Source organism: Genypterus blacodes, unplaced genomic scaffold (genome assembly GCF_046128005.1).
Source record: "Genypterus blacodes isolate CSIRO-AG114 ecotype Tasmania unplaced genomic scaffold, CSIRO-AGI_Gbla_v1 ptg000012l_1, whole genome shotgun sequence".
Taxonomy (NCBI): domain Eukaryota; kingdom Metazoa; phylum Chordata; class Actinopteri; order Ophidiiformes; family Ophidiidae; genus Genypterus; species Genypterus blacodes.
The window spans coordinates 5,421,582-5,444,265 of NW_027466826.1; the positions used below are offsets into that span (position 1 = coordinate 5,421,582).

The window sequence follows — 22,684 nt, forward strand, 5'->3', positions numbered from 1 at the left end:
CATTTTTGCTGAGCTAACTGGCCCCAGGTGTATTGTATATTGCATATACGGATCTATTAACAAGCTCACACTGTATGTCAGACAATCTGTGTAAAGCCATTCTCTCTCCCCCCACACACACACAAAGGCATATTTGTGTTATAGCATTAAGTAGCTCGGCAGTGTAAAAGGACACTAGACATGCATTTTCTGAAAAATGATAATTAACTTCAAGGTCCCATTTGTGTTGTGTGATTCACACCAGTCTGTGCTAATGATAAAGCAGACAGCTGGCTTTGCTCCTCTCGGATCAGCATGTGTTTTTATGTATTGTGCTGGGGTTCACGGAATAAATTGCTTTGAATTTGATGCTTCGTTTTCACCCACATCCCAGTCCAATACTAAAAATAGATGTCCTTTTTCTGCTGTTCTATTGCAGATATTGATGAATTCTGTAGAAGTTAAGCAACGTCGGCATAATTAAAATTAGAACAACAAGATTTCCTTAGCACTTTTTTGGGGGAAACAGATGTGCACAATAAGGAAAACATTTTGAGGCCTGACACTCACACATTATTTAAACATTTTTCTAATTCAATGTCATTGGAGTTCATACCTCTATCAAGACCGAGTGTCTTCTCTTATCAAATGCTTCTGTTGTGAAATTCTTCCTCTGCGATTCGCCCATCCTGATTACTTCATCAGGATGGACATCAATGGCTCAGATTTTGAACGCTTGACAATCTGGCTCTGAGACAACAATGCTCACCACTGTCTTGTCCTAAAGAGACTCATAACAAGAACGATAAAAACACTTAATTTGCCATACTTGTAATTCAAACATTTATAAAAACCGATCTGGATCAGATTGCTCCTATTAATGTGCTATCATGGGATACATACAGCAGATTAAAACATCTTATTATTGCAAACGATTGGTTATTATTATTACTTTTGCATAACTAGTGAGCAATCAACAAACGTGTAAAAACATCATATCCCACAATATTAACAATTTTTTTTTTTTATCTCTATATCCATTGATTTGGATCCACAACAATGGTTTATGAACTTTCAGCAAGTTTCATCAAGCTTACAGGCACAAAACGATCATAACTTCTCACAATATGAACATTTAGGATGTATAAACTCTGAGGAGATTTAACTCTATCATATAATTCGAGCTGCAGTGGAGATTTGGTACATTTGAAAAGAAATACATTTGTCATATTTTAATTCAAAGTGGAATATGAAACATGGTACACATTCCATTGATTCCTAAATTCTAAAGAGGCTTTTTCAACTTGAGAAATATGGAAAATACAGGCTGTCCATTCCAGCCAGTACATCTTCACACCATTCACTCTGCCTCCATTTCGGCTTTCATCAGATGGGGTTTGCCTCTATTTAGAGGTGTTCCCAAACAGTCAGCTGGGAGAGTGAATGTGAACTATAAAACCCCTCTGAGCGAGCGCGCCTTCACTCAGCCTAAACACAGGGGAAAGGGAAGAAACATCACTCAAGATATGTTCCAACGTGAGACGTGACATTTTCTTTTTGTGATGGGTTTACACAAAAGCATTGAATATGGGATAATGTTGATATGTTATTTATATATATACTGTATTTACAGGGAAGCAGCACATAGTAAAGCACAACAGCTGGATCAGCGAAATGCAAAGTGTGTCCCCCTGTTTACCTGTTGTTTGTATTTAATGTACAATCCAGTTTGTGACTCTAGGCTCAGCGTGGAAATGGCAGAATGTACCAAAAGGCTCAGGAGGACAACTGAAGTCTGGTTTCTTGCCTCAAACGTGGCAGTGCGAAGCCGTCTGCGCAGTCCAAAAGCAGGACTCCCACACAACACGGGGACGTCTGTTGATGTTATTGCAACACTTTAGCTTCCTTTTGTGCCAGCCTAGAAAAAAAAAACTCCCACTGCTTCAACGCTCAGACTACTTCTGCTGGCATGGCAACGTTATATTTCATCATCCAAACTCAAGCTGAAAGTCATGCCACAGCCAGGATCATCATAGTCACGCTGTGGCACATGAGAATCTGAGTTGTGCAACGCACCCCCAGCGTTTTGAAGTATTCAATCGCTCCTTGTCTCTTCCTCTCTTCCTCGTAGTCATCATTGAATAACTCCAGATGGATTTTTGCTCAGTCTTCCCACTCTCTGCACATGCTACACCTTCCACAAAACACAGAAAGTAAGATTCATTCACTCTCCTTATTTGGAATAATCTCCCTCTATTTGGTTGTGGACGCATATCAGCTGTCATCATATATTTATAATCATCTGAGATCCCAAACAGATATATATATATATAGAGAGAGAGAGAGAGAGACAACCATCAAGTTTATATGAATAGATCTTTTGACAGGACTCATTTGCAGGTGACAGACTGGGGCCTCATCTTCTCAATGAAAGCTCCACTTCACTGCAGCCAATTAATATATGCTAATTATGCTGCGCCGTAACACTGTCAAGATAATATGATGCAGGCTGTATCTGCTCACGGAAAACAAGCTTATTAAGTAGACCTACACGGCTACAATTAAATGAATGAAGCTTAGCGAAACGTCATATATTTGCACAACAGCTACACGCTATTTCATATGCAGTTCTTACATGTTTCATTATGTCCGTGTCAGATAACAAATCTCAAAGGATGTTTCTGACATGCAAAAAGTTACTAGGAGTTAGGGTTAAGTGGCAAAAGGGGCTCAGTGATGTGGTCGCAATTATTTTGCCTAGAAAGTAGCACAATTCAGTGTTGGAAATGCCCTTCCAGATGCTCGGCCCTCTCTCTCTCTCTCTGCTTATTGGTTGTTTGGCGGTTTTTGGCTAACCAACACACGGTGATTCAGGCTCTTTGGGGTCCATTTTCTGGGGACGGCATGGAGAACTTTGTCTTCTCCACTTCTGTTACCTGCTCTTGGTTGTAATTGGTCCAAATATCACATGGATGATTGAGCTCTGACAAGACAAAAGACAGTTGTTAAGGGCTACGGATAAGCAGCATATGTGGGGGCTGAAGCATGAAAGTCAAGCTTCAGCCCCCACAAATAACAGATAACAGATAAGTGACAGGACAAACAACTGTAGGCAGTAGATGTGGATGATGTCTGTATGTAAGCTTGAGCGGAATTAGACATCAGCATGACGTGATTCATCAAATCAGCTTGATTAGTTTGAACTTGATCTTCTGCTTGTGGCCCTTACGATGATGACCTCAGTCCCTGTACAGCATATGAGATGCAGCGAGAACATCTGGATTGAGGAGGAAAGACATACAGTAGTTCCTTTAACTGATCTTTATTGAACCATATTGCACCTAATAATGGTTAGAGGTAGGGGGATGTAGCCCGATCTTCCAACTTCATTCAACACCAAAACGTCTAGAAACCATTAAGGGACCATAGGGGGCGCACCTGAGCACTCTTTCGTTCAGAAGGCTGTTTTAGAAGTAATTGTACGGTGTAGTGACCTTAGCAAGTATCCTTAGCAGCACTTTGTAGGTACAAGCATAGGTTTCTCATTGTTTATTCAATAATGCCTCTGTCAACAATCAATTTTACAAGCGGTTGCAGATTTATTGTCCCTTGGATCGGCTCCCAGCTTTCCAATTAAAGTCTCTGCCAGTGTCCTTCAAACCAACACAATGCTTGAGGCTTTATTACTTTATTTTTTACGTACTATGGCAAGCGCAGCACATCTGCGCAGTGTATATTGTCTTGTAATGTCTGGGAACTCAAGAGTGAGGACTTTTCCCCCCCACATTCTACATTTGAAGTGAATAAATGATTTGGCTTTAAGTTAATCACATTGTCCCTGTATGACATAAAACCCATAACTGCAAATAAAACACTCTAGAAAGGTAATTTTATTTTGTTTTCCTTCCCTAATTTTCCCCAAGTAGGATTAAGATTTTAAAGTAAACTCCAGTCTGGTGTTTTCTGTCTTTATGTAATGAATTATGCAGTAAATACGGTCAAGCTTTCCCATGGGGGTTAATGAGGAAGTCAGTCATTCCAAATGCAGAGCGGTTTACCCAAAAGGATGTTGCATACCGTGGTGGGATCCAATTGCTTTTGGAGCATTTCTATCCTATCTCTACTGACATGGCACAAGCAAACATTAACACATTTTCACCATCTTCTGTAGTAATCTTTCTGTAATAAGAAAGCAGACAGAACCAATATCACTCCAGCCACAGCTACAACCCTACATTATACTTCACCATTATAAGTACTTCATTATAGAACCCTTTAACTCTGAAAGGTTCACACCCCACCAAACACCACGGGATAATAATCACAGTTCAATCGTATTCACAATATGTGTTGCAACAATCACAGTTTTCATTTTGAACCGATTCTGCAGAGCTAAAATCATCTCACTGAGGCAGAAGTGATCAGACAATGAAAAACAACAAAAGCTATTGAGGCAAAGGTGGTTTGTGTTATAAGGGGTAGTAATTAACAAAGGATTACCTGCTGGGTCTAGATTGAATTTTCAGACAGTGAATGAGGCGGTAGAAACATATGGAAGAAGTAAAAAGAACGGGAAAAAGCTTATGTTAAGTCATAATTATGAGATAAAAAGTCAAAACTATTATTTTATGTTTTTACTGACAGAAATGGGCTTCCATAGAAACGTTATTTTTGTGATTGTTAATCTGAGTCACACAGCGCTGCAAGACTGAGTTTGTGCTGTACTTTGTGTCTTCTGCAGTCATGGACTTTGAAAATGTGTTTTCTTTGCTTGAAATGTTTTGAAAAATGTTGGCACTCCATCCAAGTTTATGAAAAGTCACGTGAATGTTTTTAGAATCATCCAAATCTAAAAACCTGAGAAGGGAAACCACCTTGACTTCTATTTCCCCAAAGTTCTGCATGCATTTCGTCTTGAGAAACCGGCCTGTGACAGTTGCTAAGAGACATTTTGCAATTCCCTGTTCTCTCACATGATGATTCTCTCAGGAAACCATTTACCAGTCTCGACCTGATGTAATGTGGCTAATGGACCGACAGTTCATTCAGCGATTCTGTTTAGAAAAGCAATTCAAATAACACGATTCCCCTTTCTCTCTATTCTGTCCTATCATCTGCGTCTCCCAGGTTGTCCCGGTCCTGCAGTGCTTTTGTCAAGCACAAAGGCAGAGACTCAGTGCTTAAATGTGTTTGTGGGTTGTTTTTTTTGGCTTTTGCTGGTTTTCCAGATGTGATCGGTGCAACTGACTGCACATATATAACAGGGAGACCACCAGCAGACACTGAAAATGTCATTCTCTGTGCTTCCCAGTGTGTTGCAGTGTTTGTTCATTACTCTGTGTTCAAATTTACAAAACAAAATCACACGATGGTATTTGTCATTCTAATGTTTATTGCATCATTTGGTCCTTAAAATCTGTTTTTAAAGGGAGGGACAAGGAGACATTGAACATTAATTGCAGGACTTGATGGAGCTTATTTGTATCATCAAGTTCAGCTCTTGCACATCGCAACTCTGCTTATGCCAACATCAGGCCAATCAATGAAATGTTTCAAAAGTAATCTCTCACCTACATTACTGCCTTAACCATTTCCTAAAAGATAGAAAGAAGAAAATGAATATTCAGCCTTCAGAGGCACTGTGTGTTTCCTGTGTTTGACAATTTAAATTTGACATTTGCTGCTGCTGTTAGGAACATCTGTTCCAATCAGAAGGCAAATGTTCTTGTTTTTTCACGAGATACATGCTGGATTGTGTTCCCGTAGGACTACAATGATGAGATCAGGCAGGAGCAACTGAGAGAGCTCTCCTACCTGAACGGCTCTGAAGAGTCAAGCCGAGGGAGGACTGTGCAAGGAAGAAGCTTAAGACCAGGGTCCACGACATCCACAAGGTATAATACCGATTATTTCATTTTTACAGCATGGGCGCCATAAAGAGTCCCATTTTGTGAGTCGTTATTTTGTGTGTGAATACAATAATATATTTTTGTACATATTATTTTGTCCTTCAGTTTCCACTTGACGAACAAAGTCTGATTCTGATCACGGCTTCTTTAGGTTGAAACATTGTCATAGTTACTGTTTTCCTGAACAAAGCAGAAAGAAAATGCGGTAAATTCATTATTATTATTGTTTTTTTTATTAGCCGAAGCTCTATTATGGCATTGTTTATACACAGCCTAACTGTTCCAAGCACAATATCGCCAGCTAGTGTGTTATCAATCAAACTGGTTTTTGCTTCTGAAACTGAAAGTCAAGATGTAATGGGACCCAATACGGCAAAATTATGAGGCTCTAAAACTCCTCCAAACCCGCCATCTAAAAGCAGGACACTCAAGCCTAAGCTGGGTAAATTGATGGTACAGAAAGACTGTGGAAGACACATCGCCAGACATATACCTGGTTTTTATGGCACGGAGTAGTTTTGATCTTCTGATCTGTGTGTTCTTGCATGTGCAGTAAAAGCAGGAAGTAACACTCTCATTTACATAGATTGCTCTGCTGTTGGATGATGCTAAGAGTACAGTTTCATAAATAATGTAATCCAGACACATTCAATGTAAACGAGAAATTAGAAGTGTTTAAAAAAAAGGGTTTTGTAGGTGCTTAAGAACCTTAGAGCTCACCGTCTCCAGTCCATTTACGACTAGGGACTGGAGACGGTGAGCTTCAGTTTGCTTGGAAACGCTGTTGAACTTGGAACGGAACAATTAATTAGGTTACTTAAATCAGTAATAAGTAAAGGGGTAAGTGTGTGTAGTCTAAACTCCCTCTTATAAAACCTACACTTTCTGTGCATCGAGTTTATAAAATGGAGAATTTCTTTACACACCCAATCACAACTTTCTGTCAGCAGTTGGATGTGATTTGCATGTTTGTACTATATGTATGTGGCTATATTAAGAACATGTGACGTCAATTCATCAATATATGAACTCATCATTTAGTATAACAGAGCATCTCCTTGTAATGGTTCTATATCTGCCCATTTTATAATAGACAGATAACCAAACGACTCCAATAAAGCCTACAAAATCACTCATGAGATTGGCTGCATTTCTATTGACGTCTCACAGTAAGTTAGGTGTTGTGGAAACTCCATTATCCACCTGAACCGTGTACAAACTGTGACATTCCCAGGAGAGTAAGCCAGAGCAGTTTGCCGTGACAGGTGGTAGATGTGCTTCATAGAGGAGAAAGCTGTAGATCATTGCTTTCCTGCCTGGATTTTTATCCTTGTGGCACACCGGTAAGATTTTCTGTAAACCTCCGCGAAAAATATGCACCGGTAATTCCCCTTTGAGTTTGTGTATTTTGATATGACAATGAGCTGCTCCCTAGTGAAGGATGTGTGAAAGGGAAAAAAGGGATATCCATACATCATGCTGCTGTTAACGTGTTTACCGGATAGTTGTGTGATGCTAAATCCTTCCTTCAGTCTCTGAGGTGAACCTGCAGTCATGGTGCTGGACAGTCACACCTCCATTAACAAAACAGTCCATATCCAAATTCCTCATCTCTGCCCACACACACACACACACACACACACACACAACACTAAACATTTGGCTTTTGTTTACTCAGAAAAAGCACTGGGGAAAATGACAGCATTCTACATTATTCAAAATTATACTCACCTTATTACAGGCAAGCTTCCATCCTGAGAGTATTCAGCAGATTTATTTTGGCAGATGGAGATGCGATTTTTGCACAAATGCACAATGACCTCACATTCGCCCATTCATACACTGATGGCAGAGGCGTATCATGCAAAGAGCCAAGCTGCACATCAGGCGCAGTTAGGAGGGTTCAGTGTTTTTGCTTTTTGGGACACCAGGAAAAGCCTGGAATCTAACCGGGTGACCTTCTGAATCCGAGACAGCCACTCTACCACCTGAATCACCATGGAGATGAGACATCCACATCCGTTCTCAAACATGCATAACGAGCACATTATGGCACTTACCCAGCTGGAACACTTCATAACACTTCATCATACATGGCTCAAAGTTGATGTATTTGTAATGCGACACAGGAGCTGCTGTCATTTTCCCAGGAATGTTAGGTGTTCCTTGATTTATGAGAAAAATCAATCAAATTACTTTTTAAATTAGTGATAAATACACACAAACAGCACACGCAAAGATTATCATTTTAAAAGCTGTATCGTGTCTTGTATCTCATCTTTGCTTGGAAACAGAAACGGTTGGAAACTCTTGTCCATTTGTTTGCATTACCAGGGGCCATAGAGGTGCAGGACGGAGTGCAGCTGCCTCTCGGGGGACAGCAGGGACACACAGCAAAGCTTCCACAGCTTTAACGAGAGATGCTCAAACTCCGAGAGCCAGGAGTGCAGCAGGGAAGGCTGGATACAGGCCCGCACTGTTACCGCTCACTCAGGAAACATATGATGACTATGTAAGTATGGATGAACTACATTTCTAAAGAATCACACCCCGTCTTAGATTGATTTATAGAAAAACTCCTCTTCGTGTTAGGGGCTATGTAGTGTCAGTGGCCTATTTTAGAAAAGTCTGAACAAAGTGAACCGTCTACCTTTATCTTCGCTAGCTAAACTCCTGCTGGATTAAATACTAATTAGTAGATAAGAAAGGCGGCGCGGAAGTCTGCAAGGGTCAGATCTTGGGCCCCTTAGACTTGTATATCAATGTTCTGTCTTTGAATCTATCTGTGCTTTGAATCTCTCCCTCAGATACTGATATGATCTGTATCTCGCTAACACTATCAACAGTCCAATGGGTTTAAAATTAATTTTAAGCAACTGACAATACAATACAACTGAGCCCCTTTTTCAGGGCATCAAGATATGATCATTTCAGAGTTTTCATGAGGAAAGGGAGGAAAATAAATGTATCCACTTGTTAATCTTGACCTATATTTCTTAGTAATAATAAAATGTCCATCCAAACCTTTAGAAACATTTAATTATTTTTATTATACTTCTAACCATCTATAAAAATGAGGAATGTAAAACTAAACGAGTTTGTCATGCTGTATACTTCATTACCGTCTGACATTTCTTTCCTATTGCAATGCTTTTGTTGAGTTCCCAAGTGGCGCCGAACATTTGTATTCATAAATGTTCAGTGCCTTTGTTCATCCATCCATTTTCCCCTCACTTCTCCTGGTCTGGGTGGTTGAGGCAGCATGCAAAGCAATGTATGGCACATTTCCCTCTCACTGGCCACATTCTCTTGCTCCTTCTCGGGGATCCCGAGACATTCCCAGGCCCTGATACAATGTATAATCCCTCCAGCATATTCTGAGTCTGCCCTGTGGTCAGCAGGGAAGCATTCTGATTAAATGCCTGAACCGTTCACCCCGTCCCTAAGGATGAGTCCTGACACCCTGCGGAAAAACAATTTCAGCCAGATTTATCTTCGATCTCATTCTTTTGGTCACTACCCAGAGGTATGTTGGATCTGTTGCCAGTTGGGCGGCAGGCAAAGGTGGGTGTCTAGTCGAACCAACCTCTGGCTACAAAGACTGACATGTCTGTGGTGCCTCTATTTCTCATGTCGTGTGTGTGTGTGTGTGTGATTGTGTGAGCTCATGTGTGTTGTAAAAAAGAGGGTGGTGCTCAGTGCTGCTCCGTGCTGCACTGCCAAAATGATATCCAGATGACAGTGAAAGGCACTGGGGCCTGCTTAAAGTCTACAATCAGCAAAGCATCCTTGGCTGGAAAACTAACAAACATTAAGACTGGTACTCAATAAACTCAAACTCATTGACACTAAGCCTTTACGACCTGAATGACATCAGTTGCAGGGCTGAAAGGAAAGAGAGCCCCGCCCCCCGCGGTGGACAAAGACGGCTCTAGACATCCCGCAACTTGTTTGGTCCTCAAACATTCATTCAAATGTTGTTTATCATGGAACAAAGCACCATTGAGTTCAACAAGACAGTCTGTTGTAGCTGAGTTTGTGTTTTTATGCTTCACGAGGCTTCTCTTTCCATGGTTTTGTCATTTTCTGCAGTAGATGTAACAAAGAATGCATCGATGATGCTTTCACCTTTAGCTAATGTGGCTTTCTTGTGCTTTTCTGTTGAAACATGCTGAGTAAGGCATTCTCACCTCCATGGACAATTGAGAATTCCTGACCACATAAAGTACAGAAAGCTGTCATTGAGTCACTGCTGAACCCACATCTTCTTAGTTTTCCATTGTTTATTGTAGCTGCACATTCCTTCGTATGTTGTTGTCCAGTAAAACGGCAAGTCCTGCCTAGCTGAAGCTCCTATCGGACGAATTCCGTGTAATGTTGAGCTTTGTGGTTTGCTTGCTTGTCAATAATGCTGGACCTCATACTGAGAAAGGAAGCTGAAAGTTGAAAACAATTTTTTTAAAGCACAAATGTCCTCATATGAGCAGCAAATATACCTGCAAGTAGTGGAGCCACACCTGCTGAGATGAGAAGAAGAGATGAGACCTGAAAAACAGAATGCATTGTGCACAGAGGGGAGGCACTGCACCCATTCAAGATGGAGTACCACCTGCATATTTTTGCAAAGCTGCCTTAAGTCATACAAGCTTTAGTTGTAATGCTATTTTATAAAAAACACCAATGTTTGGACTCGTATTTATATGACCTATTTGGTATTGTAGATAAGTATGGCTAAAATTCAATAAAGATAATGGAGGAGGAAATGACTATATTTTACCTGAATTGTAAAGAAATTCCAATAGAATGACTGAGACAGTAATAAAAAATGCTTTTTGTCAGCAAAATGTAGGTCAAATTTAAGGCATTGTGATGTTACTAAAATCTGGCATACGTTTAAAAATTGAATGACTAAGACTAAAACTGAAATGAAAATCCCTGTCAACATGAACACTGCACCACATCCATCATAGAGCTCCGGTGAGCTAATGACAAAGCCCTCGTGGCCCATTCAGAGAGGGAACTACAGTCTAGTCTCAGTGCCTTCGGCAACGCATTCAAACAGCTCAGTTTGGCTCTCAGCATTAAATAAAGCCTCAGAAGCCACCATCCAACAGAAATACTCCTGTGCAGCCCTCAAACATCTCTGTGGCAAACACAAGCCTGGGAAATGTGGATCACTTTCAATACCTTGGTAGCCTACTGTCCTTCAAAGCAGATACTGATGATGAAATTCATTATAGCCTCAGGCCACTAGTCTCAACACTGAGAAAAAGGGGTTTTGAATCCATTGACCTCCCGGCCAGGACGGAAATCCAGGTGCTTGGAGCTGTACTGCTGCCTGGACCGCATACAGCAGGCAGCTGAAAGCTCTGGAGGCACATCAAAAGAGGTGCCTCAGAAATATCCTTAATATCAGTTGGGAGCATAGATGCGGCAACTCCAATGCCAGTATCCCCACCGTCACTACAGCCTTCTTATCGGATGATGTGCTCCAGGATTTCCAAAGAAAAGGTTGAAGGATAACATCAAGGCAAATATCACAAATTTCCACATAGACCTTCACACCTGGGAGGACACAGTAGAAACCCTGTGTGTGCAGATTCAGAGAAGAGAGAGTTGCCCATCAAAAAGGCCCAACACACAACAACCAAAATATGTTTACCCACCTGAAGACCCGCAAGGACTAAAAAGGAAGGATAATCAGACGGACCGGCTGGATCGTAAACCTTTATACCAGTACACCACAAATCTCACAACCTTTAATCTGTCCTAATTATGTTTATTCCTGTTGCCGTTGTGGGTTGCGGCTACTTTCTTCATTTATTTTGATGCCTTTTTGATGATGCGGTTTCTTTTCCTCAAACTGTGGAGACTTGTGCATCTCAGTTTTCTCCCTATTCTTAGCATTTTCTGCTGTTTGTTTACCCCCAAAACGTCTTCATTTATCAAATAGTTGCGTTTCGTTGCATCACTAAAAGTCAATAACCTACCATTTGCTTGATAATTTCAGGTCCCATCATGATTTCTGAAAAATCCTATAATAAGGTGTGTGCGAAAATTAAAATCCGAGGAAAGGATAGATTTGCGTTATGAATAATTATTTTAAAATAAGTGGTTAATCCTCCACATTGGCCCATTGTAGCATTTTTACATGAGACTGTAGATGAATAAGTTATATATTTGTTTTTTGCCATGTATTAATGTGCATAGGCACTATTAAATGAAATAAATGCAAATGCAAAGGACAAACAAGCAATAAGCAAATATGGATTTTGTATAAAGAGCAATATGATTTTCACAGTTTAATCTTCTAATTTTGACATGGTAGTGACTTGATCATTGGTTACCAAAATCAGAGTTCATAACAACATACAGATAGTAGAGAGATTGATGTTGGAAAAGTCCTTGGATCTTGAACATTCTCAAGGTCATGTTGAAAAGGTTGCACAAGGTGAGCTCCCAACTTTTACCCAAATGAGAAAAGGCAACACTTCTACCTATCTATTTCCTCAGAGCTTTTCCACTAAGCGAAGCCCCCATGTGTGCTGGCAATTGCATATTGGACTGTCTGCAAGGGGACATGCACAAGCACAGTCTCATTACCAAACCAAATTGAGTTCTGGTTTGGAGCCTGTGTATGTCTGAGGAGTGAAAAAGCTCAGCATTTCCCTCTTTGTAATTGGAGGATGGAAAGGATGTGGGAGCCCAGAGACGAGGGGATTATGGAAAGATGAGTTTGTCCTCACCATTTTCTTCCCTCATATCTCACTTTACTATTTTTTTCTACTACATTACTCAGTTTTTTTTGAGCGTGGACCCAGAATGGAACGAGGACTTGGTGAAGAAGGATCTAGGCTTTTCTCCAATCCCCTTCGTGTAAAACATGCCACTTTACATGTAATCATTACGTTTACAAATTCTGCATTTAAACAATGAAGTGGAAACATAATAGATTACCAGTGCTGGAATGCAATTTATTGTTACATCCTGTGTTTGTCTTGGCGAAGGTATATAGTGTGTGTGCGCCTATCGTGTAACCAGGATATCTCCAGAGACTTTTGATTGATGGACTCTGTCTTGCTGTCATGTCTGTCTCATACAAGTGATACTGTAAGAATAACCATAATTGCCCCTAATCGAGAGCAGTATTGATTCAAAGCGTCAATGGGAAGCAATGGAAAGCTTGTGGTCATATATCATTGTTTGTTATATAATTCATGGATGTAGCATTTTCTCGATCTTTCTCCCACAAATATCACCTTGGTATAAGTGTTCACTTTCACCGACCTTTGAAAGTGGTTCTCCGCAGCAGCACGTAATCGAGTAGAATGGCTCAAATTAGCTTTGATCATTGACGTGTACAGGATGCGGCATCGTAGGTGTCGTCTGCCCTGTTCGTCAGGAGGACATCTTAAAATCAAAACAGACACAATTTCCAGAAATACTATAGATTAGCAGGATTTGAGTGACGGTAGATTCCAGAGTTTGGACACCGGGATTGTTCTCATTTTCTATAACAATGTCAAGGTCAAGATTTGTGCTCATTTCCGATAAACAAAGTCACCAAGTTCAATGATACCAATTCAGACATCAGATCTAGATATGAGATTTCTAATTTGGTCTAATGTTAGATAGTGCACGACAACTTTTTGCCAGTTTTGCAACGTTTGGTGGAAATTTTCTGTTCCATCGCCCTCAAATGAATAACCTTGACTTGTGAAGATTATCATGTTCATAGCATGTTTTGTTAGCCAGAAATCCTGTTGAATAACTCCAAATATTGCAATGGGGGGAGATGCTTCAATGAATTTCTGTCGATACCTACAGCATGTGAGAGCGTGTTCCTGGCACCGATCACAAAGTGGACTGCTGTCTTGGTATACATTTGTCTGATCTTACTTTAGACCATTGGAGGATCTCGAATTTTAACAAATTGTAGAACTCATTACTCTGCCTTTAGTGCTCTGTTTCATCTATCAGGTCCAAACCCCGGTTGGCCTTCCACATACTTTTTGCTGAGATCCAGGGTCTTACGAGTTGAGAGTTTACACTGGCAATTATTTTGTTATGGTTGAAATTGAGTTATAATATTGTATCCAGTAGAGAATTATGGGTCTGTATAAATGAGTGTGGGCACTCGTACATGCAGCTATAATTTGTTATTGTGTTGGAATGCCTAACATGCTATTGTTGGCCCCTGGATGTGAGATTAGGCTCTCGTGAAGCTCTCTGTTCCTGTGTTTCTCCAGTGGGCTCATTGTGTACAGAGTCTCTCGTGATTAATGGAACCTATTGTCAGTCACATTAAACTAATACAGGGATAAGGCTTATATTACCTGAAAAATCACACCAGTGATTTAAACCTGTAGTGGACTGCAGCGCATGCACTTCTTATTTAAACTGTATACATTTAAGCATCATTTGTATTCATTAGAGTGTATCAGATATATTTTTAAGTTGAATTCAGGATGAGTGTGCTCATTTTGCCGTTGACTTGTTATAGTCACAATTCAATTATAATTACGATAATTAAGATCGGTGATGCTTTCGCTTTTGGGCAGACCGACTCAATGATGACTGTCTATTTAACACATCACAGCATATTGCATATTACAGACGGTGCATATTATGTAAAATAAATGAAAGACTCTAAAGCGATTTAGTAATCCATAAAGGATAAAGAGCCTGTTTTACCAAAGAACCAGTGAGGCCCATTAAGGACCTGAATGTCCTTGGATTTAATAAATTTGTGTAAAAACCCACACGATGCATTGAGAACTCTGGTTTACAAGGCTGAACACATGGCTGCTGTTTGGGATCCTCTTATATTGGAGAGGTGAGGTGAGGAACGTATTTGGGGAAGGATATTCCCAGGCAAGTGACACTGAACATACAAACATATAATCGTTTTTGTCTTTGCTTATCACATCAAGGACAATTCAATCATCACTGCATTAAGTTACAAAATGAATCCAACATGCTATCCATCTGTACTCAAATATGAAAGTGCTTGTGATGCAAATTTGTAATCCAGTCCAGGCCTTTTTCAAATTCTGGGTCTTATTGTTGTGACCCATTGTTCTGAAGAACACCTATGTCAGACATTCTCGTGCCAGGTCCCAGTAAACATCATAAGAAGTTCAATTATGAGGGTAAAAGACATCTTGCCACAAATGCCAGAGTCAGTCCGGCTTTTCTGGTGTTGTTTGTGAAGGTTTCTCACAGGTTAAGCACAAATATGTTCAATTAAAATTGTTTGGCAGGGCAGTGTTGACTTTCACATAATTTTTTTTAGAGTTTTATTTGGCACCTAAAATGCTGTACTGTAAAAACCTTGACTTTTCTGCTGAGCAAGTGCAGGATCATAAGAATGGGAGGATTTTGTAGAATCAGGGGAAGGATTTCAAAGAATCTTCAGATTCCAAAAGGCTAAAGTTACCAAAAACAACCATGATTTTGTGATTTTGTGATTTTAGTTCATCAGTTCTTCTCTTAGAAGTCTACAAAGCGTACATAAATTATGGATCTTGTTTTGAATCAAATCAAATGGAAGTGAAGATGATGAGCGTAGGATTCTGTCATGACACAATTCTACAAAATACTGATAAAATGTAAAATGCAGTACTTGGCTTAAACCTGAGCCCAGCACCCACACAGAGGCAGAGCAGGAAATGCCATAATGTGATTAAACACAGAGCTTTTTAAGGCTTTGAAGGGAAAAAGTCAAAGCTATCTGCTGTGGATAAAGCAAAAGGACAGCCTTTTGAAATGGGGATAAATTCTCCCCATATCATCTTTTTCATGAACATAAAAGATACATGAGATTCTACAAGTTCTCTTGAAAGGGAAACATTTCTGAGGCCACCTTAGGCTGCAGTAATTGCTTTGTAATAATAAACGGAGATACACTACTGAGTTCACATTTGTTGGATTAATTTAGGAAATCCTCCATGCAGAACTATGTTGTTTATTAAATCAGATGTAAGACTTACATTTCCACTTCGTCTGTGACTGAGGTAGAATGCTTAATAGCCTCAGCGGCACCCTGAGGGACCTCCAGCTGCCTGAGAGGAATGAAGAAGAATCCAGTCCCCCCCAAGGATTTCAGACTTTTTGGGGGATTTCTGCAATCTAAATTTCTGATTTTGCTGCAGAAAGTTCCTGAATTTTACGATTAGTTTTTCCATTGATCACAACTTAGACACTTTTTATTTATATTCACGAAGTTTAAATAGATCTACATCACAAACAAACACAAACAACACGCATAGAAGAAACTCGCTCTATTATAATTCTTCTTCTTCATCAATGTTCTAATCATGAGCTAACGAGAAACAAGACGTTGCCGTATTTCGCACTTATTTTCCTTGTTTCAGATTTCAGATTTAACCATAGCAAATTGATTTTATGTGGAAAAAATACTATTTTTGTGTATTCATTTGAATAACATGAACTAACTTAAATATATCCAAGTCTAAATGTGCGCTTTGAGAATTTAAACAACAACAACAACGACAAGCCGATGTGCAGCCCCTGCTGAAAGGCTAAAAACAAACCAAGACAAAGGGCTCCAAATCTCATTTTCCCCTGCATTTCTTTCTGTGGAAAGGCGTTCAGAGGCAGTTCACCATGATCGGTCACTGTCAGGGGACATGCAGGTTGTCTATTGATAATGAGGCCCAGTGCTGAGGGTCTTATGGTTCTTGCTGTCCTAATTACACTGAGTGAGGACTCTCCGTTTCTGTGTTAACATTTGATTTATCTCCATTGTGGTGTTCTGTGGCGTTAATTGTTTTTACAGATGAGCTTCAAACTACAGGAATCGAGCCTAATTAGGGACCAGACTGCTTAGCTGGCCAGCTGGTCTTGTGCATCTAACACTACATTTACATCACAAGCTACCATTGACCCAGTTGTGATTTGTTGCTCACATGTGGCACATCTCAGATTCTTTAATAAGCAGATGGGATCTGATATTCCCAGAATAAATTCAGTGGTAAATCTGGTATTATTCAGTAGCTGTTTCCTATGTTGTCTATTTCCTCACCACCTCGACCCCTTTCTACTCTGTCTGCATATTAATGACACGGCAGCAATCATTGGTGGACATAAGCAAGCTGCAACATGTGCTTTAATCCCTCTTACTACTAAAGATACTCAGATACTAAACCCTAAAAGTCAGAACTAACCAAGCACCAATTCATAAACTTTACTTATGTTGCAGTTGTGGTCTCTTCGTAAAGAAAGAACTCATCTCTATTACAACTTCCTAATGATGTTACTCATGTCTCAGAACCCTCACAGGTGACCTTCACGTCTGCCATCTTGGCTATCTGATCTGTATTAGATAGAGGCAGGTATGCAAGTGTAGCCACTAGTAGCTTAGCGTCATGTTAACAGGTATTAAATGCCTCTAATTCTGCACTTTCCTTGGTTAGCTTTCATGGATTTAGGCTGGACAGAGTTGATGAACACTTAGTGGTGTTGGTTTTTCAACTTTCAACTTTTGTGGTTACTGTTTTTGTACTGAATTTTCTATTATTATTAATTTCTGTGGCACTGATCTGTTACTGAGGATATGAAGATCTGATACTCTCTATATCTGTTGACAGTATTTTAAGAAGGGAAAAGTACTGGTTGAACAAAACTGACACACTCATTAACTTTAATTTAGTCAATTTTGTGTTCACAAAAAGGAAATCACATAGGCATGTGAAGTGTTTGAGTAATAACCCATCAGGAGAGTGTGTAAATATGCTTTCAATGTCATTTATTTTACATTGGTGTACGCCTCTCATGAATCACCATTTACAAAACCATTTTTACAGTTTTGCTGCATTTAATTGTTAGGAGTTTTACATATAAAATAACAGACCTGAATAGGATTGGAAGAGATTAAATTTAATGAATAAACCAAAGCACTTTCAACTCAAACAAATCTCTCTAAATGAGTAAGATCCAACCATTTAAGATGCAGACAAAGGCTTAGAGCTGTTCACGCCTCTGCACACACTTTGATTACATTCTCAAGTGCCTTTTTCCAGTTAAGGTCTCATTCAGGTAGTATGTTTACATGGACCTTTGGTACACTGAGATTGATTATCCCTGTTGTCATGAATAAACCATTTCATAGATTTTCCCTGTCCGCCTGCAGAATTTTATCCACACACACACACACACACACACACACACACACACACACACACACACACACAACCACCGGCAATATAAAAAATGAAATCCTTTCAATCTGTCCAATATAATCCATGATACTCTTATTTAGCCGGGTATTAATTTGCGGATGTGGATCGTCTCTCGAATTCAGTTTGGGTTTGATCAGATTTGGCCGACATTCTATAGCAAGTGAGAGGATCTTCTGCATCTTGGCGCTTGGAGTGGAGTTACACATAGGGGTCGAGTAACAAATGTATAACTCCACTTCAAGAATTTATGGTTTGGTAAAGTGACTTTTTCAAAGGTACATACATACAGGTGCATCTCAATAACTTAGTTTATCTTAGTTTTCCCCATGATTGTGTCGCCTACTGAACCAGACTGAGAGACAATGTAAAGGCTCAGGAAACCTCAGCAGGTGATTTGAGTTAACGAGCTGATTAGAGTGCGACACCGTGAGTCTACAATATTGAACTTTTTCGCAATATTCAAATTTTCTTGTGGTTTTCATGAGCTGTAAGCCATAATCATCAAAATTAAGACAAATATAGGCTTGAAATATTTCGCTTTGTGTGTAATGAATCGAAAATGTATAAGAGTTTCACTTTTTGACTTAAATAAATTAACTTCCATGATATTCCAATTTATTGAGACGCACCTGTACACCTTAATACAATGAAAACACTAAGGCCAGATACCGTGTATTGAGTAAATGTAAACATACTGGCTGTAATCCTTTCTACTCATCCTCCCACTGAAGATATATAAACCCACTGCAGTTTACAGTTTACAACATTGCTTGCATAGTATCGTGTTGATCCATGTAATCCCACCCATTGATCCAAGACACAGGGAAGGATGGTGGCAATAAGTCGATTAATATCAGTGTGCCTGGCATATTAAGCAGGTCTCTCATGGTTGAAGAGCTGGGAAGTAGCCAAGTATATTTAGCGCACCGATGTACAGTTTAGGAACACCAGATTCATACTTTTTACTACTATGTGAGAGCTGTGGTCAGTTAGTTAGTTAGTTAGTGAGTTAGTTAGTTAGTTAGTTAGTTAGTTAGTTATAGAATATTTTGCATATACAACATTTTATGCAATATAATCCATGTCTTTCCAATTAAATTAACAAATGGTGCAAAGTGGACCATTTTGAAATTGACAATTATTCATCCAGATGACTTCTAGTGCTTTGAGTTACTGAAGAAGTTTCATGCAAAATTCCAGAAAAGCCTGTACCCTTCAAACATGAACATAGGAAGTTGTGCATCTTATAAATTACTAAACTTTGGTCCTTTTAAGCTGTGTCAGCAAGCAGTTGCAAGCACTTGTCAATATTTGAGAGCTGTATTGGCCTTTCAGACTTAAAAGGTGTCAATTAGGCTCCGTTTAGTTACACTATTTCCCTGTACAAACCTGAAATCAATAATCCTTGATTCGCACAACCGTTTGTGGTTTCCAACATTATTATGGACTGCAAAATTGTGAATTTTGCTTGTGGAATGAAGTGTTGATTGTTCTTGGCTAACTAATGATATGGATAGAACTGATCAGAATCATACTCAACGTTTTTCCTTGCAGGGATATGATGACGGATATGGTGGAGAATATGACGAGGAGAGCTATGAGGCCTATGAGGATGACTACAGTCAAAGCAATCAGACGAAGAGGTGATGGCTGCATGCAGACAAATGCTGGATAAACAAAAATCTAAATCAAAACAGTCAATAAGAGGTTGACTTATGTTCTCAGTAGAGGTTGTATAATAGTCTTGAGGGTTTTACATCATAAAATGTTTGCACATCTCACACAATATCATGTATGTTCATCTTGATAAAAATAACAATAATAATGTAATGACAAATCATTTTTACTCTCACTGGTAATCCTGAAACATTAGAGGGGACAAACTATTATTTTGTTATTTTGTAGTGTACTTAAGTAGGAATTGTGGGTGGAAAGTTGCCAAAGTTGCACACAAATGAAGTTACAGACATGGATCCAGTAAAGCCAAGCCTATAGGCCTGAACTGCCCTGAAAGCGGAAAGTGGATCTTAAAGCAATGCAAAGTTTGTGAAATATATCAGTAAATAAAAATAATAACATTACATTGTGCAACTGTGTCTAATAATGTCCCCTTTAAATTTCAAATCCATCCTTCATATCTTACTTATACAACATATTTACTAATTGCACGTGTTTTTTATTTTGACTGTGATGTTTCCAATTTGTCTGGTTTAGTATTTCAGAATATTATGAATATGGACACGGAGGCAGTGATGAATCATACAACAACTATGGTGAGTACAAGAGAGTCTCCTTTACTTAATTAAGTTCCAAGTTACTTTATTCAGTGGTTTTCTAATAACAATAATATAACTGTGTTTATTCTTTATTTAATTTTGTTAGATTTTGAAACCAAACAAAGCTTTCGTACAAACACTTGAACCGTATGTAAATGGCGGTGGTCATTAGTGGCTAAAAGGTCTTGGCCAAACAATCCTGGCTCTTACCTGCGCTGATATTTAAAAGGTGTTTCACAGCAAATAAACAAAGGGGAATGTTTATGGTTCCAGCCCACTTCTAATCAGGCTCACCCAGAGAGCAGCTGCATGGTTTAGTCCCTCTGCCTCTCTGGCTTCAATCTGCTGCCTCTGGAAGCTCAGGGGGTTAACTGATGGCCATTGTACAGGAGCATTTTCCTTTTGGATTTGTGCCCTAATAGGCTTAGATCATAGTCCAGAAAAGCTGTTACTGTTGGTGCCTATGCCAATAACACTGCTGTCAATTGAAAATATTGTATCAGCAAAACACCAACTGGAACTTCAACGTTACCAGGCCTTGTTATTTTAATCCTCTAGAATTAAATGGAATCACACACCAACACAGAAATCTAAAGAGGGACATGTACAGTTCAAATTAAGCAGAAATGTTACAAGGTTTCCTACGTGACAGCAGCGATAAATTGGTTGCCATGCTGCGTTTGCAGCATCATTCATTTTCAGCACAATGAAGTGTGCATTGGGGTGTTGAAGCTGGACCGAACCAAAACCAAGGGGGCAGTGATTTGATTTTCTGCTCCATAAACACTTTCTTATCTGGAAGCAGCGCAATGTGCTGCAGCAGAGGTGGCCGTCTTAATGTATATTGGGCTCTAAAAAGGAGCTACAGTGAGTCAGATGTCGGTACTGGTCCAACAGGGGGCGGAGGGCTGATGAAAATTAATTTTATTTGCAGGAATCACAAAGTCACTGTGCTGTTCACACTTTGGAATGAAATACTTTTGGGCGTTCGGATGTTATTCTCAGAGGAGTAGATGATATTAAGAGGTTATCTGATATTATCCTATTAGTAGACTAGAATGTGGTCATAGTGTAACTTGGTGTGGTACATTTTGCAAATGCATCTTTCTTTAATGACGTGTTTCCTCTTTTGGCAGAGGAAGAATGGCCGGCTACCCGCCCCAGTCTCAAAGCCCCGGCTTTACGGCTCACACGAGGGGGCTACAGAAAACATCCTTATGGTAGATACTGAAGGTGCTCCAGAAATGTAACAGCCGACTTAAACTAATTATGATTTTTAAATAAATGTCCTCATGAAAGGTTTACAACAGCCAGTTTTATTTTGTCGGTCTTAAATAAATCACCCCAAAAAGCACATAAACCCTTAGAATTCAAAATTGTTTCCATATTCCAAGCTAAGATGGACATTTTGAAATTAAATGAAAACGGGACACTTACAACACTCATCTGTGTGCATGAAGGTTGTTGATAATGGAACTATTTCTCTTGGGGGGGTGTTCAGTGCACTTTGGATCCCTTGGTGCGATGACACACAGGGCAAGAGTAACACATGGAGCAGCTGCTACAATCATCCTAGACCATGGCCGGGTTCAATTGTGGATGAGGTTGTTTTTTGAATGGGAAATTGATAAAACTCGAGTACTTGCAGCTTGCGGGTGACGAATGTTTGAAAGAAAAAGGAAACAGGTTTTGTGTGGACTGATGAGGAGGAGGAGATATTTCCAAATTTATTTAGAGGAAAATACGTTTGCTCTATGTGTAAATCATTGATGTTTGTAGTCATTGTTGTGGCCAGAACTCACTGGTGCAACATCTCAATAGACAGAAAGAAGCCTGACCGTAAAACACCAAGCCTTTCATTTCACCAACACAACTTTCAAAGTCATTAGATCGCTGTACAAGTACCACTCAAAGAAAGGCGCTCCGATGAGAGTGGAAATTTGGGCCGAAAATCTTGATTACTTTATATTACACTGTCTCCTTCCCAAGATGTAACCCTGCTTCTGTTATCAAGCTGCTCTCACACAGCACTTTTCATGCACTGGCTACAATTTTCCCACTGTCAGTTAAAGGAAGAAAAGAAAAGATAGCAGCGATATGCAGAATGGTAACAGATGCTCCACATGTTACTCCACCCCATGTGTGATCCCACGGCAGGAGGGCACTACGATGCTCTGCAGGGTATTAGTTTCTATTTTTCTGCCCTGGAAGTTTCCCAAATATCTGTAATGGGCACGCAACCTAGTGTAAGATACTGTTTTATAAAAAATATGTCACGGTTGTTTTATTTAAATTATATTGTGGCTCAATATGCATT

The 22,684-nt window shown here is 39.6% G+C and overlaps 1 protein-coding gene across 1 annotated transcript in view; it reads left to right on the forward strand.

The window, feature by feature from the left end:
• Nucleotides 1-21,833, forward strand: part of khdrbs2 (KH domain containing, RNA binding, signal transduction associated 2) — a 42,893-nt gene extending 21,060 nt beyond the window's left edge. Inside the window, exons 5-9 of the mRNA XM_076165969.1 lie at nt 5,746-5,873; nt 8,223-8,400; nt 19,646-19,734; nt 20,306-20,364; nt 21,504-21,833. Coding sequence (XP_076022084.1) covers nt 5,746-5,873; nt 8,223-8,400; nt 19,646-19,734; nt 20,306-20,364; nt 21,504-21,598 — 549 coding nt within the window. The 3' untranslated portion in view covers nt 21,599-21,833. The remainder of the gene's footprint in view (nt 1-5,745; nt 5,874-8,222; nt 8,401-19,645; nt 19,735-20,305; nt 20,365-21,503) is intronic.
• The last annotated feature ends 851 nt before the right edge of the window (nt 21,834-22,684 follow it).